Genomic DNA, 19,298 nt, shown 5'->3' with positions numbered 1-19,298 from the left:
ACTGTGTGGCAAATAGCAGTCAGCACTGACTACCACCCCACCTATGTTTGTAGCTTTAGGATAAAAAAACAAGGGTGCAAGGGTCATGTTCCAAGTTCCTTTTTTTTTTCTATGGTTGGGATACTTGAAATGTTTCAAGCTTTCCCCATGAAACACAGCTAACTCAGAAAATTCTGATGGGATATTTCAAGTTGTGCTATTTTATCCTGAGGTCAAAACAAAACACAGTTTTCATTTCATGCACATCCCAATTAACAATGCATTCTATTTGTTTTAAAAGTTATTTCATATAGAACATGCATCAAACAAGAACATTAACAGACTACAGAATAATCAGATCAGTTTGGTAGGACTGGGTCCCAATTCTCAGTTTGTCTTGTAGAAATACTAAGTAACTGCCATTTACATCTGAGCAAAGAAATCATTTGGAGGGTGAATGTCACAATAAATATTACAGTAATAAATAATTCAAGTATTATGTCACTGACTTACGCTCCTGGACCTTGCCATGTCCATGTAATTGTATCCTATAAACAAAATAATTGTTTTAAATATAGGTGTTACAGCTTCCCATTGCTCTACCCACAGCATGTTAACAGGCTTCATCAGAAAAACAGCATTACTTTAACAATAGATATATATGATACATGAATCAGAACCCACAATACGCGTCATACAATTCAAAGATTTTAAAAAATGATATATTTCTTGTAATTCAAAATATAAAGCCAGGAGTTTCTTAGTTTTACAAAAGAATTTAATGTCTTCCACAAGTAGCATTTCCATTACAGCACAAGTAAAAAATTAATCTATATTCTAATAAACAAAACTGAAAGGCAGGTACAATAAGGAAGTATTACAATGAGTATCTATTCCCAGAACATGTGGGACACAAGTCCAGGACCCATGGAATGGAAAACCCTCAGAAAATGCCAGAGAGGCTATAATGGCATGTCAGCATATTATCCAACAGAAAATTGCACTGACTGGATTGACTCTGCAGTCATGTGCTATTTTAATCTGAAGTACTTTTTCCCCACTGTGGAAGAGTGATAGCAAGCTGAGCCAATCAGGTGCTTTTGGTGTATGGTGCTAGTATGGTATGGGCTGGTTCCATTACTGCTCCTATGTCCTTCCTGGAGCCCCTTTCCCAGGCTGGGATTAGTATTTCAAAGAAAAATCTTCTCATGGTATGTAATCAACCATAACTCAAAGCCAAAATCCTGAGTGGGGTAGCAAAGGATCAGAGTAGGAGGGAAAGTAAGAAGGAAAGTGAGGCATGAGACTGGAAGTAGGATGTCAATAGCAAAGATGAAACAAAGTGCTCAGTAAGAAAATGAAACTGGAGAGTCAGCCAGACAACTATGGAAGAAGATACCTTGTCTAGTCCTGTTCAAAGACATCTTACCCCTCTACAATTCTGGTTACTATTGAAACCACCACCAATTTTTTAATCCCTCCTCAGGTTAGTTAGAAACGTATGAAGAAATTCTCACAGCCCAAAATACAGTCCCATGTTTAATTCTGCTATCTCTAGGCTGGACTGCTGCTCTTGGATTATGAAGTAAACATCCCTTAATGTGCAGAGGAAAAAATCAGCTGTACTTACTCCAAAACTAATTCTTTCTAACTAGCGCGATCATTTAACAACTTTGTCCCCTGCCCCACCTAGTTTCCTTAAGTCAGACTACTGCTTAGAAAGAGTGATAAATGGATTTAAGCAGGACTTCTGATCACCCATCACAGAGAGCTTATGTTGCACATATTTCTCACAGAAATCCATACCTCTTTGGCTTGTTGCAGTGTGTTCCCTTTGGCTGTGTTCGAACAATCATTTTTCAGAATGACTGTGCCTTTGCAACACTGGACAAGTTGAAAGCACCAGCTGCATCTGTTTACAGCAGTGTTTCTCAACCTTGGCAACTTCAAGATGTGTGGACTTCAACTCCCAGAATTCCCCAGCCAGAATTCTGGGAGTAGAAGTCCATACATCTTAAAGTTGCCAAGGCTGAGAAACATTGGTCTACAGTATTTATTTTATAGAGATATTCAAAATGCCCTTCTTTTTCCATTATCTTCTAGACTGCTTGGCTGTACAGGCAATTTTATGTCTTTATGTTAATCTCTGAATGTAATTCTCCTATATATAGATAGATTTTGTGTGGCCAAACGCAATATTAACCGAGATCTAATTGCTACCTTATACTGAACTGATGTTCTTAACCTATAGTTTAGTGTTACAGTTTTACTGTAGTTTGTTTAGATACCATCAAGTACTATTTTATGTTATTATTGTTAATATTGTTTTCTACTACAGATTAAGGTTACTATGGTAACTAATCATTTTGGCCAGGTGAAGAGGTTGAATTTAATTGTCCCCTTTTCATGTGTTAATGGTTGCATTGCCTAAGGGAGGAACTTGCCTGAACTTGTTTTAGTTTCAGTTTCCCTTCTGTGTAGGCTTGCAGAGAATAAGCAGCTGAGAGAAATCTCTCCTCTCAGCAAACAGCCTTTAAATATGTTTGTTTTCTGTAAATAAATTATTTTTATAGAAATGCCTGGTGTGTGACTTTTCTGATCTCTCCTGGGCCAAAATGCTTTCTAGCACTCTGCCAACAATTATTACACAAATGCATTACACAGGTATCATTTAAATCTTAATTTTAATTAATCTGATAATGTCTAACACATTTTAGCTTTACAGTAATTTTTTAGTTTTGCATCACTACTTTTTAAATTTATAGTTACTATTTTCAGAACCTGCAGGCATAGATCGTTTTTAATGGTATGATTGTAAACTATACCTCAAGTTTTATCTTTTGTTGATTAATGACCAAAATTATTATTGTTGTTAACTTTGTGAAATGCTTTGTTATCTGCTTCGTCTCACTGAAGAATTAAGCCAATTCATGCTGTATTTGTCTTGCAATAATGCTTCTTTTTAAAAAGCAGTTAGTCAGCAGTCATCTATTAGCCAAATTATTGGTGCTTTGCTTTTCAAGGAATAGATTTGAGAATATACTTTCAGATAATTTCTTAATATCTCTTCTAACACACAGTATTATTTCAGATATTAATACACATGATCAGTACAATACATACCAGCTTGTTTGGATAACGTAAAACCACTGGTTGCACAGGTACTCCAGGGATAAACGCTCCTGCAATATGCATGGGATACATTTAATTACAACACTCTCTCATTCTAAGCTATTATGACCTTAAAGAAAATTGAATGGATCTAAATCAAAGGAGAACGCCCTAAAATCAATGACATTAAATTACTTACACCTAACTGAAGTACTGCTGATTCCAGTAACTCTGTTCTAAGCCTGATTAAGCCTGGACTGTGGATTCAAACTAGTGTGAGCAATGGAGTATCTATTAAACTCTTAACAGTTTTAAATAGTTTATTTTCTAAACAATGTAAACAATTGTCTACTGACAGCTATACTCTCCTGCCAGTATAATCCTATGATGTTGATATATTTTTTCAGGAATGGACAGAGCAGAAGTTCTATTACAAGGCTTGTTTGTAGGGATGTACACAGTTCTTTTTAAAAATAAGAAACATTTCAAGATGAAACAGGCTGTTCTGGCCTTTCTGGAAGAGTTTTGAGTTTTAAAGAATTCTGTTTTGAGTCTGAAATAAACATTCTGAATTCAAAATAGGGCCATTTCAACCTCAGAATACTTCCAGAATGGATGGAATAACCCATTTTATGCTCAACATTCTTTGAATGTGGAACGTATTGCACACGTTTATATTTGTTTTCCAATGATACAAACTTTTTAAAAAGGAAAAATCTACTTTGTAGAGTTTTTCTGTATTTTGACTCAATAATACTTATGTGAATGTAACTGACATTATTGGTAATCTCAGTGGAACAGATACTAGATGGAAGAAAACTGCATTATGAACCAAACCTATAATATGTAAATCAGAAAGCAACCACAAGTGAAAAAATCAAGAATGTTTTCTGTGTTCGCAGTTTCTGCAATGCAGAAATTAACATTGTCTTTGGAACATTGTTAGTTCCCCTTCTAGATTTGCATTATTAACATTCATATTTTAGTTCAATGATTCTCCCCTTCTCTAGAGTTTAGCCATTTATCATACAGGAATATGAAACTCTCCATCTATTCTGAAGTATTCTGTCAAAGTTCTAGTGAAAGAACCCTTTAGGGAGTTTATATAAACCTTTTACAGCCATCTCTAATTTCATCTGCATGTTATCCAGTTATTGATTACAACCATTGTATACTTCTAGATTAGTGAAACCTGTTAAACCAAACATTCCTTCATTAAGAAATTTCCAAAATTTTATTTTAGTGTTCTGTTTTTTTTTTTTCGGTGAAAGCTCTATGTCATGCCATTATGGGAAGAAATTGGTATTATGAGGGAAGGCTTATATAATACAGTCAATTACTGACAATACAGAATCACAAAAACCTGGATTATAAATTCAACACTTTGAATCAATCCACATATCCCTCAAGCTATGCAGTCTATTTTAAGAAGTTTTCTTGAAGATCAAAGTAATAAACACAATTAAAAAATAAGACATTTTTCTGATATTTCCATATTTATTTATTTATCAAATTTTTATCACCGCCCATCTCACCCCTGAGGATATGTATATGTATTTATATGTATAAATGTTACCAAAAATATTTTGTAGTTACCCCTCAAAGGAAGGAAATGCATTTGACGTAATGAAGGAAGTGAACCTAAGCAATAATGAACACTGAATTGCACATTTCAAAATTTGAAACTATTAAAGGAAACTTGTACAAAATACCTACCAGGTTTGAATGTAATTAGGCAGGATCGATTAGTGCAGGTTCCTTCTGGGAATATCATTATCTTAAAACAAAATCAAAATGTCTGTTAATATTTTTTAGGCATCTGGTACATCCTTTTAAGAAGCATGATTCAAATGCAGAATTTAAAGTCTTCAATTAGCTGCTCAAGGCACTTATAAAGGGAAAGTAGTAATCTCTGAAAGAATTCATGGAATGAGGTCTGGTGTCCATATAAGCATTCTCATCTTTGGCACCGCAAAAGGCAGGAAGTATGATGAAATGTTTTCTCTTCCATTCCTTCTTATCTAAGAAGATAAGCCTTTATTTCTTAAGAACAAAACATACTGTGAAAGCATCCACTAATCCATCTCCTCAAAAGCCTGTATTTGGGATTCCTCAAAGTGCTTCCACTTCAGGGAATTTCCTTCCAGAGATGGCCAAACCATCTTTGGAAAGGCATAGTCTGGAGGGGGAATAGAACATCCAAGAATGTTACAGAATGTTCTGTTCCCAAATCACTGAATTTTGCAGAAAGACCCAAATTTAAGCAAGTGGTAGAGATTTATTCTACTATATGAGAAAAGTTGCATATATTGAAAACACAATTGAATGACAGTATCAAACATTATTAGAATTTCAAAATGCATGGTTACTTTTCAGTATTTAATTCAGGTCTAGTTCCATTTCAAAAATGGTATCACTAAATTGGAGAATATTAAGAAAAAGGCAAGAGAATGATCACTATATCTATAAAAATGCTAAATTGCTTGGTTTATTCAATTTAGAAAAAAAGACATAAGGAATTCTTAGGAAAAATACTCCTTTTTTCTAAGGTCTCTTTACACAGAAATGAATAAATGTTAAGGCAAATTCTATGCTGGGACACTTTTCACTTGAGATGCACACAATTACTGCTCTAAAGTCATTCAAAATATTCATTATATGTTTATAATGCAGTAAACAGCAATGTTCAGTGTTCTAACTACAGAAATGGGGGAGTTTGAAAGGTCATGAATGTTTTATTGCTTGGGTCTACACTGAGATTACAGAATAGTAAGTCACAACAAGCTATTTCAGAATTCTTTTTAAAAAGGTAAATATATGAATGCCTACACAGTGATCAAGAAATGCTGGTTCATTTCACAAGCTGGACAAGACAACCCCTCTCCTTTCAATGGCTCAATGAGCACCATTAACAAATACTGTTGGCAAAGAACTGTACCAGCTTGCCACACTGACCTCATTCATATGTCACATTCAGCTAAGCTTATGATTGAATGAACATGCCAGCTTTATGTCTGTTGCTTTCTTCAGCAAACAGATGTAGCTAATGTCTAGGCTTTGTTAGCCAAGTTTAACATAATGCCCAAATGAAGAATGTTGGTTCTGACAGTCAATAAGGAAAGAAATAATTAAGCTATTAAGCAAACCAAAACTTCATTTTTATATTTCCTCTCAGCTGATAAAGTCCTATGTTCCAACATCCTGATAAATTTGATTAATCAAACCACTGAAGAATATTAATCCATGTTTGTTTATGGGAAGAATCAGTGGCCTGAGCCAATGGATTCACTTATAATGCAAACCCAGCAAAGCATAGTAGAACTCAAGAGACCACACATGAGAAGGAGAATTATGTACCCTTTACTACATAAATGTAATTACAACCTAATACTGTACTGACCATAATGTTCCACATTCAAGGAAGCAGTGTAAGAACTACTTGTCAATGGCTTTCTTAGGATCAATGTCTTCTACAAACATACATTTCATTGGGATGATCTGACTTCACTGACAGACAATTTATATTTAAATTTCTGTGGATCAGGAATTTAATATCAAAGCCTAACTAATTAATACAGAAATACCTAGTTAAAGTGCTTAAATATTTTAAATTTCTTATAAATCCAACCTTATGCCTATTTACAGCTGGCACTTTTAGAACAATTGCTGTTACAATATAAATAATTTTTGTCAATATGAGTCTATTTACTGTTTTCAGAAGCTACTCATTTCTTTACTTTCAGTGGAGCCTAATATAATGATAATACTCAGCTCCCCTCATTTTAAGGATCTTCAACACTTTCAATGGATTTCTTGTTCTTTGTTTCAGTATATCAGCCTACAAATTCAGCCAACGACAAGACTACTCTTTTTAGCACTACGCTGGACACTTGGTTTTCTGCTCCACTTTCTCCCTCCCTCATTCCTAAAAAGAAAAAAAAAGTATTTAGAGCAAAATTCTTTAAATTAATCATATACTTGACCACACAAAGTGGATACTTCACATTCTTTTCTGCTCCAATAAAAAGTAAAATAAACATATGCTAGTTGAGATCCTTAAAAAATGGTCTCTACTAGAATCTTTCCCCTAACTTTCCTTTTAAACAGCCATGCAGTGCAAACAGTGCTCCTCAGCAACTCTCCTCTGAGTGCTTACATTGTGCACATGTGAAGACTGCTGTGGCTGTCATCTATTTAAGGCAGTAAAATGAAGGAGGAAATGTATATGAAAATGATATATAGAGCTGGAAGTAGAGTGAGAAGAAAGGTGAGGCCAAGCACAATCCTCACAATGTATTGCAAAACATCTAGGAAAGAAGGCTGAGTGAAAAGCTGGTCAGATAAAGAGAATCAGATGAAGGGACAGTACTATAACTCAGACTTCACTGGTCAGCAAAATATGCCTGGCACACACATTCTTTGGTCATCTGCCTGTGGTTCCCCCCCCCCCCCGTTTTACTAATCCTAGATTAGTAGATGAGTAGAATTCCTAAGCCCTGGAGACAGCTGTGCAAAAATACAGGTTTTAAAATAAAAAGGTCATTTGGCTGTTCCTAACTATATACATGCATATTAAAAAATTGATTGCAGGAAAATACCACAATTGCCCAAGGAAAGGAAAAAAACGCTCAAATTTCCTGCCATATGTAAAAACAATTACAGAGGGGAAAAATGAGAAACTGATTTCATAACTTTGAAAATGTTCTCACCACTAAGATTTGTAATATACTAGACTGAAATACCGATCACTGGAAGCAGCATGTAAACAATAAGATGAATGACCATCATAACAATGGTACTGAGAGAGATAGGAAAAGGGAACCATGATTTCCAAGCCCTAGGATATCTATTGAACAAAAGAACCAGAATGTTAATGAGTCACAAATTTCCTAAAATAATAAAATCTGCACATAAGTAAAACTATAAACAAAAACACCACTGCCATTGGCTGCCAGCAATCAGAGAAGACAGCTTAACATTCTTCTTTGTAAACATTCATGAGTAAATGGAAGGGTTAGAAATAGAAATTTTGACTAAATATTCCTAAATATTATTGAAAAACAGATTTTTTTTTGTTTTTATAGGTAGGTTTATTGCTTTAAATCAAGTAAAGTACAGGAGAGAAGTGAGAAAATACTAATGCAACAGGGCAATGAAAAATTCCAAATTGAAACCGAAATTTCTCTTACACACCATTGGGATTCAAAATGGAGGTGGCAATTATGTTGAACAAAAATATCATTATTTGTGGTATTTCTTTACAGGCAAGGAATATGGTTAAATTAAGATGCTTTATCAATACCTGTGGCCATTTGCCATTAGACTGAGCACGTCGTCTTATTTCCTCAACAGTTTTTCTGCGGGAATCCTGATCCGATCGAGATACAAACACAGGTCGAATATATTTGATTAAAGCTAGAAAGAAACACAAAAATGTCAACATTCCCAAATATGTTCCTTTGGTATTGTTTAGATTATATAGAATCTATCAATTATTAAGCAGAAGAAAACAAAATATAAACACATTTTAGAAAAAGATAGTGTAACTGTTAATCAATTTTTTTCTATGCTCCAAAAAAGGAACTACTGAACAAAGTAGCAATACATTAAAAATAAACTAAAATAAACTATTTAGATGTTACTCTGCATATTGAAACTTTAAACTGAAAGAACCTTTTAAAAACTCAATTTAACACATACGTTTTATTCTCTTTCTCTTTCTGAAATTGCCTTACTGAACTGAATATAGTTCAAAGCTTCAAACACTTGAGACAATTACTTGTTCTGGATAGGATGAAAACTTAATCAAAAAGCCAGAACTCAGCAGCCCTAAGGAAAAGTTAATGCCATGCAATTTTAAAATGATGTTATTTTGATCCATGACTGCTGTTACATCACATTTATGAAATGTCAGCTGGTGGGGACTAGGAGGTGTGCCTTCTCTGCCACAGTGCCTGCTCTCTGGAACATTCTCCTTCCAGAGATTAAGATGGCCTCAACCCTGTTGGTCTTTTGTAAGGCCTTGAAGACCTGGTTGTGTGCCCGGGCCTGGGACCCTGAGTGTGTTAAGGGCCCTGTTTCTTGGTTATATTAACTTCTACGGTTATTATTTTTCTCAGCTGCTATTTATATATTTATTTTTTGTATTGTGTTTATATTTGCTTTTGATTTTATGATTGTTCGCCACCCAGAATCACTTGTTTGAGATGTGCAGCCATAGAAATTGAATAAACAAAAAAAATTATGTTTATAACTTAACATGGAGTTATTTTGGATTGTATTATTATAACCTGTTTCCTACAGGAAAAGCTAATCTAAGACAACCTTCTTACCCGATTCTCTAGATATGATGGATTTCCTGAATTTCCAGATTTAGATATACTTAGAATTGTGAAAGTTATAATTCAACACTTTTGGAGAGAATCAAGTTGGAAAACATTATTAGATCATCTCCTAGGAATTTTATCCAACATTATCAAGGAGAGCCTTGAATTTTTTACTACAGTCTCTTCAAATGTAATACATCATGGCAGCACCCAACTGATATAGCAAAAGCTAAGGGAGTTGGACCTAGTCAGACTCTGCAAGGGCGAGCATCAAGAACGCCATGGCTACAGACCAGATTAGGAAGTCAAAACAACATCTCAGAAAAAGCAAATGGGAAATCATTTTCTTGCCATTTCCAAGAAAGCAACATGGATGTACAGGTAGTTCTCATTTAGCGACTGCCTCAGGCAGTGTTCACAGTTATGACAGTGATGAAAAACTATGTGACCAATGCCTGCAGTTACGACCGTCACAGTCTCTCTGTCACATGTTTATCATTACAGTCAGTCAGTACGCGTTGTCCTGTGCCTGACCCTTTCTCTTCTTCCGTCCCCCCTCACAGAGCAGAGGGATTGCCTAATCAATCTCTCTTCCTGAGCTGCTTTTCTCTGCAGCACAGCATGTCCCTAAAAAGGGCTAGCCACAAGTTAACAAGCTCAGTCTCTGACTTAATTAGTTGATTAGAACCCTCCTGCCCAATCCTAGCTGCTGCCTGAAATTGACAGGACCCTAATTGGTTTCGTACTGAAGGTTTTCTTTTGCCTCCTAAGTAGTTCCTGGTTCATAGTGGCAAAGGCGCTAGGCAAACAGACAGTGCTAATGCATCCCTTTCAATGTGTAGTCCCCACTGTGTGCCTGCTTACTCTCTTGTAATCCCTTCCTCTCCAATGAATGTAAATACAAACATTAATACTCCTCTTGCTAATTATCCAGCACCAGGGTGAACATTCCCAAGGGCAGGGGGGTGGGGAAAAAGTGCTATAAGGTTTGCCCTTTTATCCGGCTTCCTCATGAGTTGAGTTACAGAAACCTTCCCCGCCATTTAAGCTCACCCAGCTGTTTGAGGTTGTATCCTTCTGATGTTGTAAAGCAAAGGAAAGCTGAAGTAAAATTGTAAGTACAGTTGCGGTCATGTGATTTTTCACTTAGCGACCAAGTTTCCTGTTCCAACTGTGGTTGCTAAATGAGGACTACCTGTATCCACATAGCTATTAGGAAGACAGATTTTACTTATGTACATGCAGCTTCTTTTCCTGCCTCTCATGCTACCTATGAACTATTTGATTCGCAAATTTACATACCATATTACATGACTCAATCTGCCAGAATATTTTACTATACTTATTTATAAGCATCATGGACCTGCGTGTATTTAAAACGTCGTGGACATACATGGTTACTCATGTAGCAAAGGAAAGGTTGTTGACTAGGAAAGTTTCCTGTGGTTTCAAGAGGGGGGTAGTGTAGCAGGCAACAGATTTTCTGAAAAAGCCAGACTAAGGAAGGTTGGTTGAGTAGCCTTGACAAGTTGCCATCTTTCAGCTGAATCACACCTTACAGTGTTGTTTAGAAGAATGAAACTGAACAACCTCATAGATGTCATCCTTAGAATACAGAGATAAGGACTGCAAGACTCTTGGTGGATTGATAATATTGTAGGTTATTTTTCAAAACAGAGAAATGTCAACTTAAAAATACGATTGGGCTACATCTCATCACATTTCAAACTTTCTACCATCTTTGTTTAGGATGCAGACTGCCTTTCCTTATCTGTTTGTCTCACGTAACCTGGACCTACTTGCTCAGCAGATACCTTTTCCAAATGATTGCTTGTAGCATTACTATTGCTACAGTTCAGCTAAAGAAGTGAGTCCAAAGCAGAATTTCCAGTCAAATGCATTCCAACAATGCTAGCAAAAAAGAATTCATTAATTTTTGTATCAGTTTCCTCCTCTTCTATGTTCCAGATATTCCTCAACCATAACAACACATGAATTTCAATGTGTTGCCAAGAACTTTCCTCAATCTAGTTAAACATGTTAATTTTTCTTAAAGCTTTTGGAATCAGTTAAGAAATTATTAAGAAATGAAATTCTATTCAACCGTTAAGAATGCTGTTTAAATTAGTTATTCTTCATATTTACAGAGGCTTAGGCAAGAGCCTGGGGATTTTTTACTTCCTGTGAGAAAAAAATAGTAAAAATATAATATTTTCCATTTTCACAATAGGCAAGTAAGTGTTACCTCAAGGGATATTTGGGATCAGTAATATTCAACAAGCATTTATTTATTTATTTATTTATGAATGAATGAATGAGGGGGGGGACCTTAATAATTTGTAGAGTTCATCCTGAGCAATATCTGATAACTCTGCTTTTCTGGTCATTTTGATTGCAGTTGTAACTACAAATGTTGCAAGCAAGCTACTTTAAAGAAGATTACATAGCAATTTTAAATCAAGAAGTTTAGCGGACTCCTCTATTTATGAAGTCACTTAAAAAAATACCAGCAAGTGTCATCAACCAAAGTAATTATCTGAGTTCACAATCTAAGATAAATACTGATTACGAAATAAACAGAAAACATACACAAATTGAACAAAGTATTTTAACTAATACACCACTAACCAGGAAATCACTTACAGAAGACCTAGACTCCAGATGGTTCATTGGAACATACTGTAAGTCAAACATTCTCAAACAGTTCCTTGTCCATGAATTCTTAAGGACCCACAGTAATATTTTAAGATCTTTAGAGCATTAAATTGGGGAAGGCTGCCCTCTCCATGCACCAAGGCCATTTTAAAGCCTAAAGAGGGTTTTGTGGTCTAAGGTAAGGCAGGGATCCTCTGAGAGTCTCTGCAAAGAAGCTATCCTGACACGTAGTATAGAAATAGTTAAAACAAAACAAATTATGGATCAAGTACTATATGTAGTTTTTTAAAGAAGTTATAGATATTTTATGATTATTGATTCCAAGATCTCTCTGCAACCACTTTTTTGCAACTTTCTCTGAAACAAAACTTTGGCCTGAGTCAACAGAGGCTACTTTATGAGGTATATTTCCTTCCATTTGAGTGTCATATGGTAGGCAAGCTAAGATAAAAATTGAAATAATGATGGAATTCCCTCCATGAACTCATGAGGCTTCCTTAAGCAAGTCTAAGTATCTTAAACTTCAGTCAGTAGAGTTTACCATCTCTGAAACCAAATGCACTCCAATAAAGCCAGAAAAATAAAATACATTGGTATAAATATGAATAGAAGTGTGGTAGTTGTAGTCAAAGTTGACTAGAGGGGACCATTTCCCCCAGCCTTAGTATTAAGCATGGCACCATTTGCAGTTAAAAGTAATACAATTTCGCCAAGAACTTTTCTTTCTCAGACACTGTTGTAATAATATAGTCATGTAAAAAAGGAAGTATACCCCACCAAAATTTTTGACTTTTTCAATGTATTTCAACATACAGATATTTGATATTCATTTCAATAATACTGATTGATAAAAGGGATACAATATAACAAGTATCATGCACTGTTTACATTTTGTTATCCATTGTGTAACTTAAATAAACATAAATGCAAATTTCACATGTGGAAAAAGTAAGTACACCTCTATATTCAACACTACTTCAAATACCTAAAATTAGAATCAGGTACAGCAGATCTGTAGGGACGCGGTGGCGCTGCGGGTTAAACCGCTGAGCTGCCGATCGGAAGGTCGGCGGTTCGAAACCGCGCGGCGGGGTGAGCTCCCGTTGCTCGTCCCAGCTCCTGCACACCAAGCAGTTCGAAAACATGCAAATGTGAGTAGATTAATTGGTACCGCTTCGGCGGGAAGGTAACGGCGTTCCGTGTCGTCATGCTGGCCACATGACCCGGAAGTGTCTACGGACAACGCCGGCTCTAAGGCTTAGAAACGGAGATGAGCACCGCCCCCTAGAGTCGGACACGACTGGACTTTACGTCAAGGGAAACCTTTACCTTTACCTTTACTTACAGCAGATCAGGTGCAAATGATTAGAACATCATTAGAGGAACCTGTCTTATTGAAACCTCGGACATTTAGTTTGATTTTCTCTTTGTTGTTGAAGTGCATGGTATCACCATGCCTAGATCGAAAGAGTTCTCTGAGGCCTTCAGAAAGGAGGTTATTGATGCCTATATGTCTGGAAAAGAATTTAAAATGATTGCCAAACAATTCAACATCAATAATTCTACTGTCCTGTCCATCTACAAATGGAGAACATTTTAAACAACTGCCAGTTTGCCTATCTGTCAGAAGACTGAAACTAAACTGAAAGTGGATCTTGCAGCATGACAATGACCCTAAACATTCCAGTAAATCCACCAAGGAATGGTTGAGGGAGGGGGGAAGGAGGGTTCTGGAATGGCCAAGTCAAAGCCCAGATCTAAATCTCACAGAGATGCTGTAGGGTGATTTGAAACAGGCTGTGCAAGCAAAAAATCTCTCAAACATTGCACAGCTGAAAAAATTCTGCAGGGAGAAGTGAGGGGAAAAAAACCTCCCAGTTAATGTCAGATACTAGTAGATAGTTATAAGAAATGCCTACCTGAGGTTGTTTCTGCCAAAGGGGATAATACCAGGTATTACAACCAAGGGTATACTTATTTTTTTCTACAGGAGGAAATGGCATATCTGTTAATTTTTTATTAAATAAATGACTACAAAGCCAATTTTTCAGAGTTTTCTTGTTCAGTTACATCACTTTTATCTTCATATACTGTTTGAATGAAAACAAAATATTGATATATCCAAATATGTTTTTTAAAAAACCTTACATGGGGTGTATTTACTTTTTCACATAACTGTAGTTACAAAGAGATCTTGGAATCAATAGTAATCCATAAAATACCATCCATAACTTCTACAAAAAGTAATTGATCCATAATTTTCAGTAGTTTGATCAGTCCTATGGAATTCTAAACCAAGACCTACTTGAATAGAATAGTGGTCCTTGAAGTGATTTGTTAATATGATCTTTGCTTGGTTAATAAGTTCTCTCTATATATCCTAGTGATTGTGGGGCTGGCAATTAGAGGCTACAGTAGCTGACAGAGTCTCAAAGCCCAAATATGAACCTATGAGAATGACTCATATACAGCAACGATGTATTAAAAATATGAAGTATTTTGCTAGAGGAGGCCTCAAGATTTTCTTTAAAATTCTGTTCTTTACAATCAATAAGTTATTAAAATATCTTAGCTTAATACTATGCTTAGAATAGTTTTTCAGCTCCCAAAACTAAATACAATCACCTGAATATTATTTGGAAGATAATATTTTTTACTTACTTCCCCAGACAGGAATATCTTTGCTTTCAGCTTTCATAACAATGGAAGCCATAGTCATTGTCACTGGTATCGCATCAAAATATGATGAATGTGGAGCCAGAGTCAGAATTGCTGCTTCAGTGGGCAATGCCTGTCTGCCCTTCACATTTATCCAATGGAATCCACCAGCAAGCCACAGTGTCCTCATAATTGCTTTCAGCAAGATATCAACAACTCTGAAAACAAGTAGATACCACAGATGCAAAAGCAAGCTTATTTTAAAATAGCATGCTAAGCCTTCCTAATCAACTGAAAATTTTGAATTCTTTAAAAAAGATAATAAGTTCTTGTTTCCTGAGAATGTTTTTAAATTTTAAAGTAACATGATGCTGTTATGTCAGAGAATTAAAAGTGAGTTAAATAGTAACAATTTGACCTATGTACCCAGTGATCCCTCTGATTTTATTATACAGTTAATCCTCACTTAACGATCACAATTGAGACTGGAATTTTGGTTGCTAAGCGAAGTGGTCATTAAGCGAATCCAACCTGATTTTACAACCTTTTTTTCAGCTGTCATTAAGCAAATCACCATGGTCATTAAGTGAACCATGTGGTCATTAAGCAAATCACATGGTTCCCCATTGATTTTGCTTGCCAGGAGCTGGCCAGGAAGGTAAAAAATGGCGATCATGTGACCATGGGATCCTGCAACGGTCATGAATGCGAACTGGTTGCCAAGTGCCCAAATCGTTATCATGTGACTGCAGAGACGCTGCAACAGTCATAAGTGTCAGCACCAGTTGTAAGTTGGTTTTTTCAGCACTGTCATAAGTCTGAACCATCACTAAACAACTGGTCATTAAGTGAGGACTAGCTGTACATACTTCCAAAGGCAGATGGTTGCAGTAGATTACTATAGAACAAAGATTACTATCACTTCAGATAAGTTGGTGTGCAAATTTGGGGACCAAGAACCACACTTGACATTTGAGTGTCATGCCAGGGCCCACAGTTCAAAAAGTAAGAAAAGACAGGTCACAGAAATGGGTGGGGTTATGACAGAACAACTGATTTAATTTAGATTCAATGAAAATTAAGTTAAAATGCTCATTATCTGTGTTCAAAATTCTGTGGCCTTATAGCAGAAAGTTCTGGTGTCCTCAGACCTGCTGATCTGTGGACAGTTTACTGTTTTCTAGAAATGATTATTCCAGAACAGGAACAGTCCCAAGGCTTCAGGGACTGTAGGCAGTCTAAGTATCCAGACTGGAATAAACAACTGCTAAGTCAATCCTGCTGTCTTCTGATTTTAGCATCCACCTAGACAAAATGATTGCAAGAGTCAGGAGAACAAAGAAGCCATGTTTCATCATCAGATAAGTTTTATGAAGGCCATTAAATAAGAAGTGCATGCATTTCTGACCCTCTCCCACTCAGTACCTATCACAGGTGTTCAATCAAAGCAGGCAAAATGTATCCGTTCTATGACATAACTTACATTATTATGGAACCCCCTTGTTAATTTATTTGTCAGCTGAAGCAACAATATTATCTAGTTCCTTCCCCCTCAGGGCAAAACTTTGATTAAAAGAAAAGAGAAGATACATTTCTCTGTATAAGTAACTTGACCACTGGTAACAAAGCATTCTCAAAAGGTGAGGGAATGGGTGCCTCTGCTCGAAAATATACTTCAACATGCATACATCAGAACTAGGCATTTAAACCACCTTTCTTCTTTAAGGTAATCTGACAAAGCACTCAGCTTAGATAACAGATGACTATTTCCTATATTTCTCCTATGACTAAATGTGAAAAGTATGAATGAGGAAAGGCTAAACTACTCAGCAGCTGATAGACTTTGATCCAATCAGATGTACCCTATGTTAATCCTGGTGTTAACATTGCACAGCAGAGCACACACAGAAAAACTTCCAGAAGCAGCATTGTTCTCAAGAGCTTATAAACATTTTCAGCAACTCATCTTCAGGTTTAAAAAGAAAAGTTAATGCAAACAGATGCAATCCAAAGAATTCAGGAAGATTCTACACTGGAAAAGTATTCACAGAAGAAAAAATAAGATGCATTTTTAGGATGAAGTTATTCAATGTAAGGAAATCTATCTCAATCCTGGTGCCTGCTTTATGTACTGAAAACCATCTTTCAGAAGAGGGAAATCTTCAGCACAGAACCTGGGAAACATAGATACTGAACCATCAAACATGTGTGTTTCATATGAACCTATGACTCCATAGGCAATGTTTTAGTGCAGAGCATGGTGCAGGTATTCCAGCATTATGTCTTTAACCAATTACCTGAGGCAAGATAAAAAATGAAGAGGTGGGCACCCTAGAAAATTCTGTGAATTGAATTTTTATCATATACTGTAGTAAGAACCCTTATGACTTATTATGGAAGAACACTTTTTCTGCAGTAAATTCATTTTAGAGTCCTAACTAGAAATAAGTATATTAAGTTACTGAACTAAGGGTAGCAATGTTTGGAGACTGGAGGCCACAATTCTGCACCTCAAGCTTCTGGAGGGCTATATAACATCACCAAGAAGTCTCTGGGTGGCAGACCTCTACCATTCCAACCCTAAATGAAATAACACCACTGAAAATGATAACTGCCACAATTTGGGGGTAGAGGGAGGGTGAACAAATGAGGTGCTGGGAAGCTGGATGGAGTTCACATTGCCCATCACTATCTTAAACCTTGCCAATTGCAGCTGAGGCATGGCAAGAGATGCTGGCAAGTAAAATGGACACAGTGACTTACTTTCGCCACCACGACAGAGGCTTTTCTAGTCCTTTCTCAGCAGATCCTATAGAAGCAATGAAGGCTAAAGGCCAAGCCAACAACATCATAAACGCAGCAAAGAACAGCCGGATGGGGAACAGAGTCAAGGTCATGAAGGCAATCTGTAAAATTAAAAGGATTCATTTCAAAGGATTTGGTTTGGACACAAACCAAACAATATTTGCATTGATGAGCACATAAAACAATTAACAAACCTTTCTCTCTCTGGTATTTGAATGCAGTAATACGCGATGTTAAAACTGCCTTAATTTGTGGTTCCAAAGCTTTGTTTTGTAGAGTCGGGGAAATTTTAAAGTGACTAAAAGAGGCAAAAAAATATTTACAATTCTGGCTGAATCCCCAGTGCTTGTTAAATAAAATACTGTCATATTCTCATATATTATTTAATTAGCATGGAAGAAGATTAATAATTTAACACTGAGTTGGAATATGTAGCTAGACATATTTTCTATATTTTGTTTGTGAATTTAAATGTTTCACAGCACTTTAAAGTAAAATTAATTGTAGAAATTGAGTAACAAAGATATGCAACAGTGTTTTTGCACATATAGTTTTCATGGCACGTACAACTATAACTGGGGCCAAGCTAGATAATCCATTGACTCCCTCGCCTATTTTGGCAACTATAAAGCACTTTTAAATTATTACATCAAAATCTAGTAGCAGTATTAGTAGCATATTTCACACTGGAATTGCCCAAGGAAATAGCAAAATGAATTTGTGAAAGAACACCCATTTGGGTCTTTAACCTTCTTCTCCCAGCTTTCAAAAAGAGGACTCAAACACATCATTAACCTCCTGATATGTCACATTTGGAGGTCAGCTCCTATCAAAGCTCATGGTTATAACGACAGCTGAATACTGACTTAAAATATCACATATTGCTTTTACAACAACTGAAACATGGGAAAGCACAAACTTTCAAACAATTCTCAAAACTTCGCTAAACCAGTTCAATGCATCAGAACCTGTGCCCAGCTTTGCAGGTGAACTCACAGCAAAGGGATGCACTCATCTTCTTAACTGCCTGATTCTTTGCTTCATATTTTTATTTTGATCTTCTGTCAAGAAACTTGGAACAATAATCATGTTATCACTTAGTAGTCCGCATATTTTACACATATTTCGATGCGCTGTCAATTACATATTGCCAATATCAAATGCAATCTTGACTGGATTTGCAATAATTTTATCTTCATTCTAATCTAAAGAAAGAGTGGGTAATTTTTTTGCAGTCAAGGCTGTGGTTTATTATATTTGTATTTGCTTCCAAGGGCAGCATTTGTCATTTTTGGATATTTTGGGTCCAAAATTTTTAGTCTCTTTTTGGATATTTTTCTGGCAAGGGTGGGGGTTGGTTTCAGTGGAAAATTAATACAATGACCATAATGTAATAATGTAAAGATTTATCTGAATATACACAAAAGCAATCAGAAGTACACAAGGAATTTTAGCCAAGGTCTTTAATTCTGCTTGCTTCTTGATAGCCAATGTTTTGACCATCAGCTTGCTCATACCAGGGATGTCCAGCTATACAGAGTTTATGTTCAGGACCTATGTTACCAAAACTTTATTTTGCAAAAAGACAGGTTAGAGACAAACTGCCAGAAATGCCCTTAAAAGTATAGAATTTATTATGATTCAACTTCTACCATTTCATTTATTCATTCACTTAAAAAATCCTCTCGATTTTACATACAATGTGTTAAAAACAGAGTATGCTTATGTATAGTTTGAAGAAAAAACTTAATGATGTGGTGATCT

General features: G+C 36.0%; 1 protein-coding gene across 1 annotated transcript in view; it reads right to left on the bottom strand.

The window, feature by feature from the left end:
• LPCAT1 (lysophosphatidylcholine acyltransferase 1) overlaps positions 1–19,298 on the bottom strand; it is a 48,252-nt gene that overhangs the window by 15,933 nt on the left and 13,021 nt on the right. The window contains exons 2-7 of the mRNA XM_063298726.1: positions 17,493–17,635; positions 14,733–14,947; positions 8,393–8,505; positions 4,807–4,867; positions 3,103–3,161; positions 493–527 (exon numbers count right to left, since the gene is read on the bottom strand). Coding sequence (XP_063154796.1) covers positions 493–527; positions 3,103–3,161; positions 4,807–4,867; positions 8,393–8,505; positions 14,733–14,947; positions 17,493–17,635 — 626 coding nt within the window. The remainder of the gene's footprint in view (positions 1–492; positions 528–3,102; positions 3,162–4,806; positions 4,868–8,392; positions 8,506–14,732; positions 14,948–17,492; positions 17,636–19,298) is intronic.

Source organism: Candoia aspera, chromosome 3, assembly GCF_035149785.1.
Source record: "Candoia aspera isolate rCanAsp1 chromosome 3, rCanAsp1.hap2, whole genome shotgun sequence".
NCBI classification, from domain to species: Eukaryota; Metazoa; Chordata; class Lepidosauria; order Squamata; family Boidae; genus Candoia; species Candoia aspera.
The sequence above is the reverse complement of the archived record's forward strand: the minus strand, read 5'-3'. Positions and strand labels throughout refer to the sequence as shown.